Raw genomic sequence first — 21,347 nt, forward strand, 5'->3', positions numbered from 1 at the left:
GCATCATATATGTAATTGCCTATTAGTAACGAGGTAAAATTTGGTGCTTAAGTTGATCGGCTGCAGAGGCTTATGTAGGCTACTTTTGCTCTCTTGTTGTAACTGCCTATTAGTAACCAGGTAAAATTTGGTGCTTAAGTTGATCAGCTGCAGGCTTATGTAGGCTACTTTTGCTCTCTTGTTGGGAAGTTAAAAACTCAGGATCCTCAACTTTTGAGCCCATCACTGAGGGATGGCATTCTCCCTCTGCTTCTAGAGCCAAGGATGAGAGTGTCAAGACTTTAGTAGATTCCACATATAGAAGACAGTCAGTGGCTGTTTTGAGGAAACTTTGTTCCTTCCTCCCCTCACCTTATAAAACATGTCCCCCTCTTCCATCAGCTTGCTCAACAGGATGATCATGATGTCTGGTTTGGAGGTGGCCATCGCCCATGTGGCTGGACCTGTAGTGTACAGGATGCATGATGGGTAAAAAACTCAGACAATGTAAGGGTGGTAGGAAGCTAGGTGAAAAAAACATCCTGGGGGAATTTCTGCTGAGAGAACAACTTGCTCCACAACAATTTCCTCATCTTTTAGACCTGGGAGTATCTTAGGGACTCCCACTGCCAAGAAGCTGCATTGGATTTGTATTCACCTTAAAATAAGAGTATCTGAACTGACTGAGCCTGCACCACAGGAGGGCAGCAAAGCCTGTGTGTTGTGTTCGGGCAGGCCATGGCTTAGTCTGGAGTTATTTTAAATAAGATAATTGGGAGAAAGAGTTTGCACTAAATGTCACCACAAGATTTAAAAAAAATCAAAAAAGGGCAATTTATTTTAGAACCTGGGACTCAAAAAATCCCTAGCTGTTTAGTCTCTTAATTTTAAAATCTGTACTTTGCAGAAGGGGAACCATGAAAGATTCTAAAGGCTCCCCCTTAATTTGTAGGTATTGAATAGGCCTCCCTGGGATTTACTTTGAAGCAGGAGTACAATTCGAATGTCAAAAGATGTGAAACAAGCCAACATTACTGAGGACTAATTTACCCACAAAGAGAAGAAGAGGTTAAATGGATTAGTTTATAGACACCTGAATTATTTACCAACTAAGCTTTTCAGGGTTAGTTATCAAAAGTTCAAGTTATTCTCTACAACAGTCATTAAAAAAAATCTTCTTTTAAGGTGAAGTAAATTAAAAGATTAGAGGTGTAGGGAACTCATGCAGGCTAAAATCAAAGAGGAGAAGGCAAAGCTGACCAAGCCATCAGACCACGCCTGATGCTGACAGCGGTGAAATATACCTCGTGGGCGACTCGGTAACGTCTGACAACCTTCAAAGAAAGGAGAAAACAAAAAGTTGTAGGAGAGGAAAAAAAAATGGATGAAGGTGAAAAAAAAAAAAAAAAAGAAGGAAAAAGCAGCAGTGAGAGGCAGGCAGCAAAAAAGCCAGCATATCAGCCAACCCTTGCCTACAGGTCTGTGGGCTGGGGGAGCAGATGGGGCGGCAGCGGCACGGACTGCAGAGTCTGAAGCACACAGAGCAAGGGAAAGCAGAGGCTCAGGGCAGTGCAGGGATCGAGGATGCTCACAGGGCGGGGCTGGCCCAGAGGCGCTAGCACTGAGGCGTGCTTAAGGTTAGAGTAGCCTCCTGGTCAAGGCTACGTGGGGTATGGCAGATAACCGTGTGATTCTGGACACCGAGTAGTGTAGACCATGGCTCAGATGGCACTTTCTCTGGGCCAAGAGCCTTTCTGTTCGTGTGGACAATAACCGGACCCGGGCAGAGGGGAAACTATTCACACTCACACCAAACACCCAGGGCAGCCAGACCACTGGGCCAGTCTGGCCCCTGGGCACAGATGGCCAGCACCGTCTTCCTTTCTCCTACCTATCTTGGCTCCTTTCTTCAGAAGAGTGACAACCACGGAAGTGTTCCGGCACCCCACAGCCCTATCCAGAGGGCGCATTCCACTATAGTCAACGTGCTCGATCATGGCCCCGTGATCCACCAGGAATTGGACCTAGGACATGGACCAAGGAGAACAGTTAACACAAGCACAGCGGCTCAGCACTGCTTAACTGAAGTCTGGCTGCTGCCTGGACTTTGTTCAACCGCTGGTCTGAACCAGGCTGGGAGCTGTGGTATTTACAGGCTAGACATGTATTCTTGGTCTTCAGTGGTGTTTTGAATAGTCTTGTCCTCTAGCACGTATGGATCCAAGAACCTTCTATCAGGAATCATCTACATGTTATTCTACCCTTAACCCCAGATAACATTATGGATGGAGAACCTTCCCCAAGATCCCTACAACCCAGAGGCTTGTTTAAAGGCACTCACCACCTCGGCATCACCATAGAAAGCTGCCAGATCCAGTGGAGTGCGGCCGTTCTTGTCGGCATGGTCCGTAGCGGCTCCATTATCCACCAGAGAACGTACTACTGAGAGATGACCCTTCAAACAAGCCCAGCTGAGGGCTGTCAGTCCTTCTTTGTCCATGAGAGCAATGGAGGCACCTACAAGAGCAAGTATTAACACAGGACTGAGGAAACATGAACAATGTGAAAATCCAGAGCAGGAGGGAAAGCTGGTACTTAAGGCGTATGCTCTGCCAAAGCACGGCTTTGTTTCTGGTATGTGAGTGGTCTTTCAATCAAACTGTTAAAAAAAAAAATCCTCGGTCCTACAAGCTTTCAGCAGAAGAGAGTCCCGTTGTTTTTACTGTGTATTCCAGGTTCTCCACAATCTACCCCCAAGCTTACTCTCTATGCTTAAGTTTCTTTACATCACACCCCTGGGAGAATCCTCTACTTGGGCCGAGTGGATGTGCTCACTGCCTCTAGACTCCCCCATAATATTCTGTATCCTCACTTTTGGTCATGTTTGCTCCTACATGGGGAATTTTCTCCTTCCCCACGACCTGCCTCACTTCCACCCATTCTCTAAGAACCATTTCAAAATCCCCCTATTTCTAGGAAGCTTTTCCTGGTCACTGTTACCTCATCTTGAATGTGCTTAACATCTGTCACCTTATTCTGTTATTAATCTTTTTTTAATGTATCCTACTTGCGTGTAATAAATTCTTGATGAATGTTTTCAGAACTCAGCAAAAGTCTTCCATTTGCAATAGTATAAACACCTAGAGAGATTCTGGTGAAACAGGAGGAGGTCAGTACATGTTTAGTACCAGGCCACTTTCTCCCTCCCTTGAATGTGGGGGAAATGAACTCATGGGAAGAGCCTGAGCCCAGGCCACAAGGAAATTCAGAGTTTAATTAAACTTGTCAGCCTTCAATGATCCCATCCCAACTCTCTTAGCCTCTTTGGTATTCTACATCTGTTTCTCTTCAACATTTCTATTTTCATCCGTAAGGATCAAACATACTTGATACACTGTTTTGTAATTAAAGTTCAATATACATTCGATTCTTAGACTAGACTGTAAGCTCTTGGATGGCAAAGAGCCTATCATTTCCTGGCTAGTTGTGAAGAATATCTAAGAGAATTCTTTTCTCACAGTTGACATGTTATACTAACTCAATTAGGATCAGCTTACTGTGTACAGAATACTTCCCAGGCTGCCTCCTCAACTGGACAGGATTCAGACAGGAGATGTGCCAAAGCCGGGCTCAGGGTCTATTTGGCAGTTATCTGGCATATCACCTTTGTATCCCTAGAGGTCAGACAACCAGTCTCTGTGGCTTCCCAGAACAGGATGAAGGGCTAGAAGGAAACATACCTCTAACCCTGATGACAGCCATTTATGTACGGGGTTATCTTGTCATAACTGCACAGTTTGCAATTAAAACACTGACTCTAACACAGAATGGATTTGAATGTGGGACAGAACCTAAGTTTTCCCAGATGCAACATGTGTAAATTCCCTGGACAGAGCCCCCACTGGTGGAAGAAGGATAAGAACATTCTAGATGTATATGACAGATAAGCTGGCTTTCCATAGATGAGGAAAGCTGGAATTTAAGAAATTAATAGGAGATATATATGAAATAAACCTGTATATTCAATTTACATCCACAATTCAATATGCAATCTTCATCTTCTCTCTTTTCTTCCCTTTGGAGTTAATGGAATCACACCTCTTCCAAACGTCTATTTTAAAATTCTGGTGTTATCTTCAACTCAACTATCCTTTCTACATGTAATTGCTCTTTATATCCCAAATCGTTTTTGCACTTGGTCCTTCTGTTCTATTCTAACAGCTACTGCACCTGGATTAGCACCTCATTACTTCTCATCTATTCTATTACAATGCTTCCTAGTTGATCCCCTGGTCCACTAGAATTCCTCCATCAAATCTACTATTCACACTACTGCCAGAGTGATTTTTTTTTAAAGCACAACTCTGGCATCAATTCCCTTTTAAAAAACCTCGAAAGGCTCCCCATTGCCTTCAGAAGTAAGCCCAAAACTTCTTTTAATCTGTTCCTTTTCAGTTTCTTTCCACATACATTTCCAATTTTACTTCCCAAGAGAACCTCATGAACTTCACTGGACAACTCCAGTATTTCCCCAAACCTGTTGTGTGTTGGTTCCCCTCCCTGACTTTTCATTTACGATCTCCTCCCTAAAACAAGACATTTTTCCTATTCACCTTTCAAAGTCTGCCCTTTCCTAACTGAAATACCTTTATCAGAGCTCTTAGGATTTTTGGCTTTTCAGGTATTTTTGTTTCATCCCTTCCTTCCCAGATTACAGACCCTTAGGGGGCACAGATTATAGAGTGTGCTCGTTAAAAGAAAATCACTCACTGGCATATCACTAGAATAGTGTTCTGCAAATCATATGCAAATCATATGGGCTACATACATGTTTGTAGGATTTGATGATTTAGTGGAAGTCTCTGATTTAAGTGTGAAAAATGAAATACTAACGATTTCATTTATCCTCATGGTTTGACGAGATTTTTCAACCTTATGATGACCTGAAAGTGATTTGTATTTAGTAGAAACCATCCTGTGCATTTTGAATTTGGACCTTTTCCCAGGCTAATGACGTGCGGGACGATGCTCTCTCGTGATGCTGGCCAGTTGCAGCTTGTCGGCAGCTGCACGAGCATGAGCGTCGACAACGGATACACTTATAACCATTCTGTGCCCACACAACCATTCTGTTTTTCACTTTCAGTACAGTATTCAATAAACGACATAAGACATTCAACACTTAATTATACAATAGGCTTTGTGTTAGATGATTCTGCTCAATTGAAGGCTGAACACATTTTAGGTTGGCAGGGCTACTATGTTCTGTAGGTTAGATGTGTACTAAACGCATTCTGGACTTAAGATACTTTCAACTTATGATATTTTAAACTTGGGTTTATCAGGACGTAACCCCATCACAAGTTGAGGAAGATCAGTAGTACAAAGACCAGCATGTCTGCAGTGGTAAGGGAGAATAAATCTCTGGAATCTGTGTCTGATAAGCCTCTATTGGCATGTGGCAGACACTGTGCAGTGATCTGGAGGTGATCAGTGGCTGAAGAGGCCCTGCCTTTTCCAGGAGACTTGGGTTGTTCTGGGACATTGACTCCTGCCACACCTTATCCTGAGAAGATATCTAGGTACGCCCCCTTTTCTCCCCCAACCTCCTCTCGGCAGAAGGGAGAATAGGTATCATGAAACCAGACTTGTTTGTTGGCTTGTACTGGGGAAGCAAGAACCACTCTGCACACTGGGAGAGCAGTTCTCTGATTCAGACCCAGTGTCGTGAGTCTGAGGCTATGGAAACAAACAAATCTTTGGAGGATATAGCTAAAGATCCAATAAATCTCTGAGTTTTGAAATCTTAGAAGAAATCTTGTCTTCTTTCCAGCTCAACTACCTGCAGTTGTGCTGGCCTGGGTATGATTTTTCAGGGGGCTGGTTTTCCTGAAGTGTGCACGCCCACAGATATAATTATAGATGTTTAGGTCCTGTTCACTAAGAGGGAAGGCTATCTGGAATGGAGTCATTAGGCTCCTCACAATCATACTACTTTCTACTTCATGCAAGTGCTCAAACTCCACTAGATGGTACTGTAGTCACCAGTGACTTTCCTACTATAGAAGTCCATCGTCATGCACCCCTGTTTTGCACAGGTGATTGAGGTCAGAGCAATCAAAAGGAGCCTGAAACGCTTCTGAAGGTGGTGTGACTACAGTCTCCTTCAGCTTATTTCCCATTCACTAGGAGTATGTGAATGTTGGTTAATGTCAAAAGGAATTTATTACAACAAGAAAATAATAATATCCTGATTTCTCAAATAGGGTCCCACTGTAAGCAACCGTCTTAATCTCTGTTTGCTTCCTCTGGATACAAGAAAAATATCCGTTGTGCAGGCCTACAACATAACTGATAAAGTTAAAGAAAAAATGCAGTCTTTGGGAGATGAACATCTGCTGAGTGTATATTTAAAAAATCAAAGTCTGGAGATTACAGATTTGAATTAAAGAATTTAGAATATGTTAATTTGATTACAATAATACCACAAATCCCTCAAGCCATAAAGAAACAAAGATTATCAGAGTAAAAGGGTTTCTCTGTATATAAGAGGAGAAGAGACGGACTTTCATATTTTAACCAACTAGATTAATAATATCTATTCTTAACATTTCTTAGAATCCATCCCTGGAATCATGGATTCCTTGGGTTATTATAGGCACTGACCATCCAGCTCTGGCATCCCGGGACTGACCTTGTGCAAGCAGAAAGTCCACAGTTCCTAGATGGCCTTCAGAGGCAGCCATCATCAGCGGGGTACGACCCTGCTTGTCTGCCATGTTGACATCAGCTCCATGGGTGAGTAAAAGATCAACAATCTGTAAGTGCAGAGAAGCAGGGACAAATTAGCCAGGCAAAGCTGCTGGGGAGACACATGCACGTAGTTGCCTAACTGTGGGATCTCCTCCTGCTGTATAGGCGAGCCACCTCTACATGTAACTCTCTACTGGGAGAACTCCCCCTACGTCCTGCACGGTGCTGGTACCACATGATTTGATCTCTGACTCTCTAAAGGATAGCCGCATGAGACTTCAACTCTGAATGTTTGACTCAGCCCCTGAGTAAAAGAGCATTTAAGATAAAAAAGGCCAAGATGTAGACAAAGATGACCTCATAATGAGAGCTCCGACACAAATCACTACCAAGCCTGCCTGCAGTGAATACTTAGGACTGAAGTGACTATAATAAAGTGTCTCTGATGCTCTTTAATATTATTTGGCCTCTAGAGCCTTTTATCTACACAAATATTTCCAAAGATTAATATCAATATGCTTTCTTTTCCATCCTAAGTATATAAATTAGCATGTACCTGGAATTCGAACATCTGGAAAGACAGCCTAGCTAGAATTTACATACGTCACATTTTCTTTTGGCAAATCTGAGACACCTGCAAAGAAGCTAGCAGGGGTCTGTTGGGATGTGAACCTTCCAGAGAACCTGTGTATACTGTGAGGTATGAGAAGGAGGTCGCTCCATGGCCAGGCCAAAAGTCACTAACACTTCTATACAATATAGGTCATGATGATGATTAAAAAAATTTTTTTTAACATTTACTTATTTTTGAGAGAGAGAGAGACAGAGCACAAGGCAGGGGAGGGGCAGAGAGAGAGAGAGGGAGACACAGAACCAGAAGGCGGCTCCAGACTCTGAGCTGTCAGCACAGAGCCCCATGTGGGGCTCAAATCCACCAACCATGAAAGCATGACCTGGAGCCAAAGTCGGATGCTTAACCCACTGAGCCACCCAGGTGCCCCCCTTGAAAAAGATTTTTTTCTTATTCTTTTTTTTAACGATGATTCTGAATGTTCACTTTCTGACATATTCTCAATTAACCAGAATATTAATAACAAAGGCCCAAATCCTCAAACCCGATGATGGCTGAGTAACCCAAACTGTGATTTTTTTGCTCTCTGCCTCAGGCCCTGTCTAGAACTCAGCCGTATGTGAGGGACTGGATGTAGCTGCCCTGCTTACCTGCCAGTGGCCCTGGCGGACAGTGCTGAACAGGGGCACTGCCCCTCGGCGGTTTGGCTGGGCCACTGCTGCCCCCTGTTCCAAGAGCAGACGACATACCTCCAGTTTGCCCCTTCCGGCTGCAGCTGTCAGTGCTAAGGGCAGAGAACACAGACTGAGAACAGGTGGGGCTTGTCCACTCCAGGCCTCTCTGTTAAGCATGGTGGTATATCTGTGTTTGATTCATGAAACTGCTACTTTACCTCCAATAATAATGGTATTAGCCACTTCTGTCATGAAGGAAATTTTTTTTTAGCGTTTACTTATTTTTGAGAGACAGAGAGACGGAGCACAAGTGGGAGAGGGACAGAGAGAGAAGGAGACACAGAATCCAAAGCAGTCTCCAGTCTCTGAGCTGTCAGAACAGAGCCTGATGTGGGGCTCGAACCCAGGAACCCTGAAATCATGTCCTGAGCCAAAGTCGGACACTTAACTAAGAATTTCCACGAAGGAAATTCTCAAAGAAAAATCATCAATAAAACCACATTTAAGTGGGCTCACAATATATGGAGACAACTGTAATAATAAACTTATGATTAAACTTACTTGGTTTCATTTTTCCTATCCAGACTGTCTCCTTGCTTTTGACCTCCCTCTTTTTTGGTACCTCTTTGCTACAAACCTTTCATGGGTCTATCTATGCATGGGTGGGAGTGTAGACAGAAGGGCCTTTGCAGAGTAAGGTCTTTTTTTTAGAATTAGCCAGGAACCACTTCTGGACAACCTCTACTCCTGGGCCCTTAAACCTAAAGTCAGGATCTGCAGGCCACAGGGCCTTAAGCCAGTTTTCATTTTTTTTTTCTTTATTAGCCAAGAAAGAAGTTTCTAGTAAATTTGCAACTGTTTTCATATGAGGGCTAAAACTGTTTAAGGTAATAGTCTTAAAGAAGAGAGAAGAGGTGTGACAAAGCCTCTTCTGAATATAAAATAATGGAATCACAGATTAAAAAAATAGCTACAGCAACTATATGGGACACAGAAAGAAACTTAACATTCTTTTTGGGCTGCTGTCCATTGTTTATGATCTTTACAGAGATTCCATGAGTGCCTATTTCATTCTCTGAGTATGATTTCAATAGTAGCAAGAAGGATTTGGAAATATACTTTCTACTAAGTCCATAATTTTTTAATATATTTATTTTTAATATTTATTTCTTTTTTGAGAGAGAGAGCAAGAGTGAGAGAGAGCGGGATAGAGGATCCAAAGTGGGTTGTGCGCTGACAGCAGAGCCCGATGTGGGGCTTAAACTTGCGAACTACGAGATCATGACCTAAGCCAAAGTTGGACATTCAACCAAATGAGCCACCCAGGTGCCCCTATTAAATCCACATTTGAACAAATATAAATTTTTCTTTTGATCGTGGGATCTCAAATGGATAGGTTCAGTGTTTTAAAGAATGTGGATAGAGAACTTTCCCCCCAAATTGACTTGGAAAACTGATGTGGGGATCAGCAAGTCCTTCCTTTATTATGGTACCTATTCCAAAGACAAATCAGAAAAAGACAAATTTGGTAAGTGCAGATAATATTTCAGTTTGCAAATTGTTAGTATCTAATCAGGGAAGCAAGAGAAATTAAAATCAAATGGTCACTTGAAATTTTTTCATTGAAGGCAATCTGTGGCATTTTTGTCTTTGGGCTTGGTCAAATTCATCCACAGCTAACACACATGCAAAGCCAAACCACCAGTAGTTTCCGCTAAGATAAACATTCAAGTAATCTTTTCTTTCCTCAAGGGTAAGAGGGGGTTATGAAGGAAAATGCGACTATTTTAGAAGATATATTCATTCAAACTAGATGTATCTATGCCTTGTCTTATGTGTATTTTCAGTTTTATTTTTAACTCATCTGAGATGAGGGTCATTTCCAAGCCCTGAATGAGTGAACATAGGTATCAATGGGATGATTATTTACTTGAAGTTTTGTCTCTTGTTCCTTACATCAAAGTGATCTTCCCTCTTTGCCAAGTTCCTATTTCTAGTAGTTCAGAAAAAACAACAACACTGTAATTCTTGGGTCAGAAAATATGAGTGGCTTGAGAACTTGACTGGAAATCATCATGTTGTACACCGTAAGTTTACACAAAGTATGTGAAAATTAGATCTCCAAAAAGCTGGAAACAAAAGAACCTGACTGGGGTAGGCACTTGTTAGGAACCATAAGGACCATCTTGTTGGTACATGAAACAAATCACTGGGAAATATTCTAACTCTTCTTTTCTGATTCCATTTAAAGTAGCTACGAAGTGATAGGGCTGCAGCAACCCTCCCTTTTAATGCCCTGGGTATGGTGAGGGGAGGGTAAATGCATTTTTTTTTTTTCCACAGAAGAATTTTTAGCCTGCTAGAGAAAATACAGACAGTATTTCAGAATCAAGCCTTTCACCGATGATGCCAGTTTACAGAACACTGTTGAGAATTTACAACCAGTGCCCATCTTGAAAGTTAAAATTTATATTGTTCTCTCTAACTTGGAGTTATATTGCTCTGGCTGGCCCATTTCAACTCATTGGATAACACATTTATATGAGAGGGAATGTTCCATTTGGCTTTTTTCTTTGTTGTATCCTCTCTGTTGCTTAGGTTATGATGTAATTTGGCAGGAATCTCCAGCTGATAGCTGGACATGGCCATTAACACAGCTGGCCAATTTCATCTCAGAACAACACAACTATGTAAAATGGGATCTGTATTTTTCAAAATCCAAGAGAAAAAAACGCTTTGGCTGGATTTTACAGAATCTTATCAGAAACTGTTAAAACTTTTTGAAAGAAAGAAGATTAAGGTAAAGCCAGCTCTATACAACAAACTGATTCTTAGAGCAAACAGCAGTTTGGAGCCAAATTTCTTCCTAAGAGACCAGTAACAGAATTTGCTCCATAGCCTGTCAGCATCTGATGAGATTATCTGACATAAATGGTCTTTTTTCAAAGTGAAACATCTAAGGAGTCTGAAGAGGCAGACAGGATGCAACTCAGAGCTGGGGAAATAGCCAAAGTCTGCTTGGATGGGATGGTGACACTAAGCAGAATGCGGCAAAGCAAATGGTTCTTCTGTTTATCTATTTCAACCATGAAAGAGTATAGTACAGACAGGTCATGCACGGCCAGTGAGAGGGAGGTGGTTGGGGAGACATAAACCGATCACTGGTATCCAAAACAACATTAATTAAACATTTATTGAGTTATTTGTCAGACACTATCTCTGCTCTCAAGGAACTCAAGGTTGAGTAAGGATAACAGGCAAATAAAAAATACACTACTATCCAGTGTATAAGCTTTTGGAGGTAACGCAGAGAAAGAAGTGTCTGCGATCTTTAGGAAGAGATGTTAATCTGAGCTAAATGCTGAAAGAGAAACAGAAGGCTTATAGGCATGCAGGAACAAGGCGAGGCGTGCTAGGCACAGGGAGAGCCCACAGGAAGTTCGCACTGAGGTGGGAAACCATGTTTATTGTTACTGGAGTTACTGGAGAAGCCAGGCAATAGATGAGGCTGGAGTTCATGACTGGTCTTCTTAGGCTACGCTAAACAACTTCATTAGTGGTTCAGGTGGTCGGTGAAGGGTGGCAAGCAGGAAAGTGACCTAAACAGATCATGACCCACAAAGATCACTCTGGCTGAAGTCACAAGGGAGATGAATCATGAAAGGGTGACAAGAAGATCAGCTAGGAGGCAGCTGCAATTAGGCAGGCAAGGATGATAAGGGCATGAGTTCTGGTATCTTGTTTATTTTGTGAACCCTTGCTTCTTTTGGGTCATAGGATGGTTCAGACCCTCCAGAGTTGCTAGAGGCTTTTAATGCTGGTCTTGGTCAATGCTTGTAAGACAAGGGAGAAGAGGGAGTGGTGAACAATATTGTCACCTTAACTGCTTTTCTTCTGTACTATTCCAGAAGAAGTCTGTGGAAACCTTGTGGGATGGGAGGAGGCCAGCCAGATGGTGAAGGCTGGATGCAGGCAGATACTATCTGGAAGCACAAAGAGGCGGCAGGAGGACAAAGGCAACCGGGATATTCTAGTGACCTACTTCTAGAAAACCCACTATGTACAAATTACATCTCAATTAATATTTCACTACATGCAAGATAAATTTCATTGATTCTAAGATGTGCCTTTTCCCCTTCATGTTTTAACAACTCTAAAATTGGGGTGAATTTTGCAACTGACCTGATGATAAAGAATGGTGGCATTTGGTATGCTGAGGGTTTCTTTTTTTGTAGTGGTACAAAAAAATAATGGTTATATAATTTCTTACAGTTAGCAGTGGCTTAGATTTGATATAGTAAATGATACAGATTGTAGGGAACATCACAACCACTGTATTTTCCTGAGGTAAAAATTATTTGTTCAGACCAGGGCTGTAGGTCTAAGACCTGACCAGCTTCATTCTCGATATAAAGGGGGATATATATACATACATCTATATGTATATATATATTTTCCATTGGAGAAATAAAATATCACAATTCAATGGATCATTACAAACTTTAAATGAATACGTGCTACAAGGCAGAAAGGAATATGTATATTTAGTAAATCCATCACTATAGATAGAAAAGCAACTTGTAGTCTATTCTATATTAGTAGTGAGGTATAGGGACATTTTTACACAGTGCAAACATAATATCCTAGAAAATTTCCTGAAGCCAAATAACTGTTTATAGATCTATAAATTATATTGCAAATGCATTTTATTCTAGCTCTATTTAAATAGCACTTTATGTTTATAATGCTTAAATTATCTCAATAAATATGAAGTTAAACACAACATAATTCTGATTACAAGCAAACTGACATGAAGCTTTGATTTTAGGTTTTACAATCTTGAGATATGGTCCATATTTAAATAAATCAATGTAGCAAACTTCGTTGCACACTTTAAAATGATGAGATATTTAAAAAGCCCCAAGGCCATACAGTTTTATTCTAATAAGAAACTCGTATCAATAAAAATATGTCTTCTGCTTAGTTCACTCCCTTCTTGAATATTTTTAGGAAATTTTTTTCAAGGAGAGCACTAAAATATGTTTGATATTCATCACTCTGATTACTAGTCTTACAATTCCTATCCACTAGCACCATCAGGCCTTACTTCTTTTTTATTTTCTGCCCTCCTCTGGGGACCCACGTGGCTGTCCTGGCAGCCCAGCACTGGGAAAGGCCTAGGTCACGGGAACAGTAACCAACACGTCCGTCCCTTTGGCAGCTCTGTTACAATACACACACAAGGCCACCTCGGTCAGTTCTTCTCCTCAGTTTGTCCTCTAGCTTCCCGCAGGGGAGAGTCCTGGAGACGGCAGCTGTTTGCAGCCGCACAGTCTCCTTTCATCTGTCATGGGCTCTTAAGCTGCAGCTGCCTGGCATCTGTTCCCTTTGGCTCTTACAAGAGGGAGGGATTGTTTGAGAAGCAAATTCCTGAGCTCTGGACCATTCTACATGATGTTAAAGAAGCCATGAAACCTACCTACGATTTTTGCTGTCAATGGAAACAATACAATTTGATAGATAACTCACTGTAAATTTTAAATGAATTCAAGTGCCTTCTTTATTTTTAATAACACTCTGACTCTAAACAAAACACATATCCTTCTTGATTAATAAAATATTCCCCCTGAACTGGCCATCTCAATATTGGTCTACTTCTGGCAAATATGACACGTATTTGTGGTGACTCTACAGCTTTCCTTGCTCTGGTCTCATAAAAACACAATAAAAGGTTCTAATGTTTCTCCAGATGTTCCAGTTTAGACTTGAGGGAAAGACAACAATCATTTCCTGCAAAGGCCACGAGGAAGAAGCTTCTGTTTATGTGGTTAAGTACCAAGCAATATAGAAAACTCTTGGCTACAGATCAATAGGGCCTGCATGGGGCTGTGCCTGATAGGCTGCTACCTTCATTTTGCATCCAGAGAGCAACTGTACTCGTAATGTAGCAGTTTAACCATGTCAGATACCACTCAGCCACGGTAACACTTGGTTAAGCCAGAGGTGTGGACACAAATTGAACCTCCCGGTTTACAACTGCAGGTGGAGCTATTTTGATGGGAGAAATATTTATGTGTAACTATTGCAAGGATCACATAAAAGAAGAGAGGCCACAACTATTTTCTGCTCTGGTTTGGCACACTGTAAGGAAATTTTCAGTCTTTTAAAAATATTTGGCAACAAGAGCAGGGTAAAGTTTTGGTTGAAAGACGACTCTGGTGCTAATGACATAGAGAATCCAAAGGGAAAGAGGAATGGAAGAAGGAGAGTGCTTGACTTTTCACTTTGGCTGAATCAATCTCCAGTACAAAAGCCATTAAGATCGAGGCTACCTAAGGTATGCCGGAGGAAAAATCAGGGTGTGAGATGCAGAGTCTCCTGTGACAAACACAACACATTCATGAGAAAAAGAGTAATGTCCATGAGAAGTACCTGTCTCTCCCCAGAGACTGTCAAAGCTGTTGATCTGCGCTCGCTCTACTTCTTCTTCATCTTTTTCTGGAAGATCAAGTAGGTACGAGACAATCTGAAACAAGAAGTTGTGTCAGCTCACACTTCAGGTGGGAAACTCTGCTACCAACTCAAGCCTGTGAGGTTTCAAAGATACCTGGATGACCCAGGGGTGACAAGATCTCCTGCACATGAAATCAGTTAGAGCTGACCATCCCAGCCAAGAAACCCAAAGCTTCCATAATGAGCATTTGTTTTATCAGGTGCGGTTTCTATGTTTCTCTTCAACACAACTCACTTACCTAGCATGTGGTTTTTAAAAAAATTTTTATTCCTTGTATTTAAGTTGAAGAAGCAAGCCCTCATTTTCCCAATAAAAATACCAATAAAAAAAAGAGAAAAACACCAGTCGGTCCATAAAAACCAGAAAGCAAATATGGAGAAAATTTAGGGCTGTATTTCATCAGAGTACAGCAGTGAAGATCTTTTTTCCTCTCAGAAGTACCGCGGCTGCTTTGGGGACAGCAACGGGAGAGGGACTACTAACATGAAAGCAAAAGTGACAGCTGTTTCCAGGGAGCTGCCTGTAGAGAGAGCTCACAAACCCACCGGTATTAAACATCCCGGTTTTACTTAATAGCCCTGCGGTGGCACATCAGGGCAGGGTGGCTATGGTACTGCAGCTCTCCATGCCTCGTGAGCCAACAGCTACTGGCCCGTGAGAACCAAGCATTACATTTTCAGTTTTGTAAGCCGGTTGTTGAATGAAGGTGTTTGTTAAAAGTTAGATAACAATCAAATGCATTATATTAAAAACAAATGTGAAAAATACAAAAATCTCATGACTTCTTAATTAATTACACTGTGTACTATCTGTGCTCCTGATCGTGTCTGTCTGGTGGAGACAGCACACAGTGGTGTGTTTCTGTGGGTCTCTTCACAATCCTGGGCTCAGGACCATCATGACGGTCGCTCTACATCAGCTGTAGTGGGCGCATTTACACCTTGGAAATTGGCGGACGTTTCACATCAAGATCTGATTTACTGCTAATGTTCAAAGGGGTTCCAGTTTAATGGATCTCATTTGTATGAGGGGAAGAAGTAGTCTAATGTGGATCACAATTCAGATTTAATGACAATAAAATTATTGGGAAAAGGGAAAGTTGGGGTGTAGCTCCATTTGTAAGTGATTGCTGAGATGCAACCTCAGGTTGGCTTTGGATATGAAATTCACAGAAATCGAGCATTCCGTTAAAAGTATTGTATATTTCATCATTATTTGTGTTTTTTAAAAAAATTTTTTTTTAAATGTTTTATTTATTTCTAGGAGAGAGAGAGACAGCATGAGCAGGGGAGGGTCAGAGAGAGAGGGAGTGACAGACTCTGAAACAGGCTCCAGGCTCTGAGCTGGCAGTCAGCAAAGAACCCGACGCGGGGCTAGAACACACGAACCGCGAGATCATGACCTGAGCGAAAGTCAGACGCTTAACCGACTAAGCCACCTGGGCGCCCCTATTTCATCATTATTTGTAAACTGTGTGCTATGTGTTCTTCATAGCCATAAAATTTACACTAATTTTAAGTATGTACACACACACACACACACACACACACATTTCTGCTCACTACACCACCCTCCTGGAGTCAGATGTTAAACATTTTCTGGCAATTATCAATTCCTATATTTGCCACTATATTATTACTATCATTAATAAATAAATTAGCAAAAATATGGTTTGTATAGTGTTTGACAGTTTACAAAAGCACCTTTCATAACAGCTGTGTAAAAAAAAAATTTATTAGACTCATTTTCCTGATGGGAAACTAAAGTTCTAAGAGATGAGGTAAACTGTCCAAGGTTCAGGGCGAATGAGTAGCAAACTGGGACTCAAACCTGGTCCTTCTGAGATTCAAAACGTTGTGCTCTTCCCTTTCAATACCGCCTCCTCATGTGAATGCAGGTCAATAAATAATCCTGAGGAGCCCAGTGTCACTGTCTGTCACATCAGGGTGGCAAGATGAGGAGGAATTAGACTAGCTGATTTCCAAAGTTCTTTCCAACTCTCAAGTGCTACAGTCATAATTCTACATATGCTGGCATTTGAGAATTCAAGTGCTTCATGGAGTTCAATCTCCTACTCTTCAAAGCAGTGACCAAAAAATTAATTTATACTAATTAGGCTGATAATTTTGTAATAATGCAACCCTCTTTACCCTGTTTCCTTCAATGCTCAGCTTGACAAAAAAAAAAAAAAAAACCAAGCCCTCAACCTTATCACTTGCTTTCTTACCTCGGTGTAGCCCATGCTGGCTGCGGCGATGAGGGCCTGCTGGATAGCGTGGCTCTTCTTAAATACTCCTTGCTGCTGGCCGGCCATCGTCCAGTCACACTGAATCAAAAACTTGACAACCTCCAGATGACCTCGGAGTGCAGCATGGACCAAAGCGCACTGCCCATTCTTGTCCAAATGATCCACCTTGTGGGGAAGGACAGAGAAATGCGTGTGAACAAAGACTTGTGGCCGCACTCCCGATCCCGTCACACTGGCCCACTGCACATGACTATGCTACTAAGAGTCATCCCTTCCCATATCGTGAACCATTCTCTAGAGAGAATCTAGAAAGTTCTCTCCTACTCAGGCTAGATCTTTGCTGAGTTAGAAGTCTGATAGATATCCTTCAGGGGAGAATCTCTTTTCATAAGGTCAGACTTTTGTTTTCACAGAAAAAGGGACCCAAACCAACCAACCAACCAACCAACAAAACTCCCAGCTCCAGCTTTGTTTTCCTGAGATACATTCTCCTTTGTCCTCAAACAGTTCTTTTCAGACCAAGATTTGAAAGACTGTAGCTCTGCTGGCACAAAAAAACTGTCTTTGAAATCATGAAAGGGAAGAAAAACATTTTGAAGTGCACATTTTTTGGTCTTCCAAAGAAGCAAAATTCCTCATATAATGAATCATACTTTTGACCACCAGGCTTTGGCGGAGGCGACTTCTTCCTTCCAATGGGAGGGCGGAATCTCAAGGATCTGGCCAAAATGGCTAGTGGTACTTGGAGCTTGAGGCTAGACTATGTTCCAGTAGCAGCTTTGCTAGCTGCAGCGGTGGTTACGAGTGTAGGCTGAAAGAAGAGCCTGGTTAAGATCAGTCTACCAGAAGGTAGCTGCAAGTTTCAACAGAAGAGTAGCCTTGTCTGGCAGGCAGGCTTCCAGGGGTAGTTAGAGCACCTGAAACTTAAGTTCTCCACCTAGTTTTCCCAGCTTTAGTTCCACCCAGCAATCTATGCAACAAGTGTTTATCGAATGCCTACCACATAGGATGAAAAGGTGAGTAAGACAGTAAAATGTAGATTCTGTTCTCAAGGACTTTCAACCAAGGTAGGGCAGATGGGACCAATATAAACAAACGCCTATCCAACAAAGAATAATAAATGTCATACAGGAAGTAAAACTGCAGTAAGACTGGAGAGAATTCCCAACTAGAATCAGGAACAGATTCTGAAGGAAAGGTGCTATAGTCTGAACATTTTTGTTCTCTCGAAATTGTATGTTGGGATTCTCACCCCCCAGTGTAATGATATTAAATGGAGAAGTGATCAGTCTCCTAATATAAAGGTCGCAGAGAGCTTCCTTTCCCTGTCCCACCATGGGTGGACACAGCAAGAAGGTGCGTCTGTAAACCAGGAAGCTCTTGCCAGATGCCAGATCTGCTGGCACCATGGTTTTGAGACTTAGCTTCGGAACTGTGAGAAATCAATGTTGTCTGTTAGCCACTCAGTCTATGGTATTTTGTTGTAACAGCCCCAAGAGACTAAGAAAAGGCCCATCTCAACTGGCTGAGATAGTTAATGACTAATTCTAGTTGTTGTAAGGGTAAGGCACATGAGGGGGAAGTTTCAACTACAAAGTTGAGAGGCTCTTTTGAGGCTAGCGTATGGATACTTTTGAATGCCAGGCTAAGCTGTCTGAAAATTTTAATCAGTAGGAAATGGAGAGTCACTGAGAATTTTCATGCTCATACTGTATTTTCAAAAACCAAGGGGATGAATAAAATGTGTTTTGGCTCCTTGGAGAAACAATTAATTCCTGGGCTGGGGCATTAATAGTAAACAATGAGTGTGGAACATCTTGTGGTGCCAGAAAGTACAGAAACGCTTATAAAATAATTTAGCGGGAGTTGAAAGGACACAGGAACCAACTTGAAGGAGATTCCCAAGGCCAAATCTTGGGCAATCAGAGCAAGAAAATAAATACTAATGGCAATGGGTTACACAGGTCATAGCATAAAATAAATAAAGGAATCCATAGTGCTACAGATATATAATTAAATACATACATGGGGGAGAAGGGGAAGCTCTTCCTTACATTAAAATTCTAATTAATAAATGTCGAAGGAACGAGGGAAACAAAATCGCCATTAGTCAAAAACACTATAGCAATCATTATTGCAGCAAGAATCTCTGATGGGTTGTGCCCTAAAATCAGCAGGCAAAAGCATAAGAAACAAGCTATCTGCCTAGTCTCAAAGCATCTCCCTAAAAGATCACTTGTTCATTGCCAAAAGGAAACACAGTGACTTTGGAACTGAGAAACTTGGAAGACACAGTCTTGCCCGAGAGAGAGAGAGGTTAGCATCCCATGTAACAGAGGATCTAAAGATGAGAAAAGATCTATCTAAAAGATCTCATCTAATGATGAGAAAAGACCAAAGTACAATTGAAGAACATTCTACAAATAGCATTCTACAAATAATAATATTCTACAAATAAGTACAGATACTTCAGTGTTTTGGTGCTGATGTCATGGGAGAGTCTGAGGATGGAGAAGACCAGAGGACAGAATCTCAGTGAACAGTGCCATTAGGAGAAGGAAGAGAGAAGAGCAACCAGACAGGCAGGAAGGGAACCAGGCCCGCACTACAAACTCTGGGAAAAGTTGTGTCAATCCCGCCAACACTGTGGAGAGGTTTAAAGGCGTGAGGAATGAGAAAAAGTTACTTGAATGGTGATTGGCCGTTGTTTATAATTTTAGAGAGTAGCTTTGGTTGAAGCCAAGAGGTTAGGTGTTTTGTTCATTGGCTGGTTTTTAAAGATTTTAAGTAATCTCTACATCCAACGTGGGGCTCAAACTCATGACCCCCAAGATCAGGAGTCACATGCTCCACCAACAGAGCAAGCCAGGCATCCCCTCTGCCTTTTTTTTTTTTTTTAAAGGAGTATTATTTATTAGGCCCTGCAAGAGATGAAAAGATAGTTTATCTCTTTTTAAAAAGGTTTTATCACTTTTAATTCTCACGGTGACCCTATTAATCCTTTTGATGGATGCAAATAGTGAGACAGAGGTTAAATGACTCGTCCAAGCCCTCAAAGAAAGTAAGTGTATATGTAGGCTTTGACCAGGTGGCATTTGATCCCAGAGTTTTAAATTTTAATGGCTTAGCTCCTCTTTGTTTCATGGAGGCCAGACTACAAGGGGTGAAAGGGCAGTGAGGAAGCAGGCAGAGATGGCTCGTAGGACAGGACTGGTGGGTGTGGAATGGAAGAGATGGAGTGGTGGCGTCCAGTTAGCAGGAGGGAGGGAAGTTGCTGTTTGGGTTACAGGAGACATTCATAGGTTTGTTGAGAATTTAGAAAGAGAATGAAATGAAATGTGAGAGAAGAGCAACACAGAGACAGAAAATACGTGTGGAGCCATGTGCTCTGGAAGGGAAGGGAAGCACTTCCTTCTCTGAGGCAGCATGAAGCGAGTATAGGTAGGGTTAATAGTCTTGAGATGGAGGCACACACAGATGAACTCAGTGTTGGTAATGCAGGAGGGCAACAGAGGCTGGACAGGGTCTTGGGAAGAATGCAAATGATGTCCGTATCTGCGCTGGTGAAAATGAGAGAGGGCTAGGATGGGAACCGAGCAGTAGGAAAGATCCAATTGAGATCAGAATATGAGTTTGCAGCAGTAGTAATGAGGTCCAGTTGTTCTGTTTTTAGAGATGTTCATTCAGATGAGCAGGATTATAGCTGGGGATTATAGGTCTGTGTCACAGTAAACATCTAAGGCTCTGGGATTTCACTGAGAATCTTGAGTGCCAGTTCCCGAAAGTCTCAGGAGTCCCCCCTTCTTCCCTGGTAAGAACACTGGACACCTCAGAACGAGGTCATCCATATTACTTATATTTCACCGCAAAACCACTAAAATTGTCAGTTTGTTTTCAAGACTGAAACAAAATGCCACGAGGCTACAATTTTCCTCAGAGGCCTACATTTTTGAGACCAGCATTTTTCTTTTCACCAAAAGTTTGAAATTGGGTTTTCTTTTCTTTCCTTCTTCTTCTTCTTTTTTTTTTTTTTTTTATCAGCAGCTCTTGAAATACCATAAAGCAAATGCTTTTTCAGAAAGGTCTTCCGAGAATTAAAGTACGCCAGCAGAACCACCTCTGAGAGCATCTGAATCACGTTCTCCCTCTACCACCATGGTGCTGGTCCTCGAGGCCAGGGTGAGGGAGTACGGCCCCTCTTCTCACCTCCGTGGCCAGCTTTTCTTCTCTACACATGGAAGGCGTACAGTCTGTGGGCACGGTTCGGTCCAGCCCTCGCAGTGCAGGGCCCCTGCTCCCGCGCGTCTCCTTCCTCATCCTGCGCTCAGCAGAGAACCCATGGGTGGTTAGGGGGGGGCTTTTTGTGGCTGCTGCTAAACGCAGTTTCCGAAGGACCTCCCAGGGGCTTCAGAACCGTGTCCGGGTGCGGCGTGGAATGGGTAGTGGCAAGTGGCCACGCACCGGGCTGTACGCCCTGCCAGGACTCCTTGTGATCTGCTCCCTAATGGGTTTGATGTGCTCTGCGTCACACAGGCAACACAGGAGACCAGGAAGACCCCACGGCAGGAAAGCGGAAGGAGGAAAGGAGGAGCAGCAGAGTGGCGCCGC

General features: G+C 42.2%; 1 protein-coding gene across 5 annotated transcripts in view; it reads right to left on the reverse strand.

Moving 5' to 3' along the window:
* TANC2 (tetratricopeptide repeat, ankyrin repeat and coiled-coil containing 2) overlaps positions 1-21,347 on the reverse strand; it is a 374,283-nt gene that overhangs the window by 13,443 nt on the left and 339,493 nt on the right. For 3 of the 5 annotated variants that reach the window (XM_039235904.1, XM_039235901.1, XM_039235902.1), the window contains exons 17-24: positions 16,719-16,904; positions 14,410-14,503; positions 7,954-8,087; positions 6,674-6,797; positions 2,321-2,496; positions 1,871-2,003; positions 1,284-1,313; positions 352-443 (exon numbers count right to left, since the gene is read on the reverse strand). In XM_039235904.1, coding sequence (XP_039091835.1) covers positions 352-443; positions 1,284-1,313; positions 1,871-2,003; positions 2,321-2,496; positions 6,674-6,797; positions 7,954-8,087; positions 14,410-14,503; positions 16,719-16,904 — 969 coding nt within the window. The remainder of the gene's footprint in view (positions 1-351; positions 444-1,283; positions 1,314-1,870; positions 2,004-2,320; positions 2,497-6,673; positions 6,798-7,953; positions 8,088-14,409; positions 14,504-16,718; positions 16,905-21,347) is intronic. The other 2 variants (XM_039235906.1, XM_039235903.1) reach the window with 1 other exon arrangement.

Source organism: Hyaena hyaena, unplaced genomic scaffold (assembly GCF_003009895.1).
Source record: "Hyaena hyaena isolate Hyena2069 unplaced genomic scaffold, ASM300989v1 scaffold_104, whole genome shotgun sequence".
Lineage (NCBI taxonomy): Eukaryota > Metazoa > Chordata > Mammalia > Carnivora > Hyaenidae > Hyaena > Hyaena hyaena.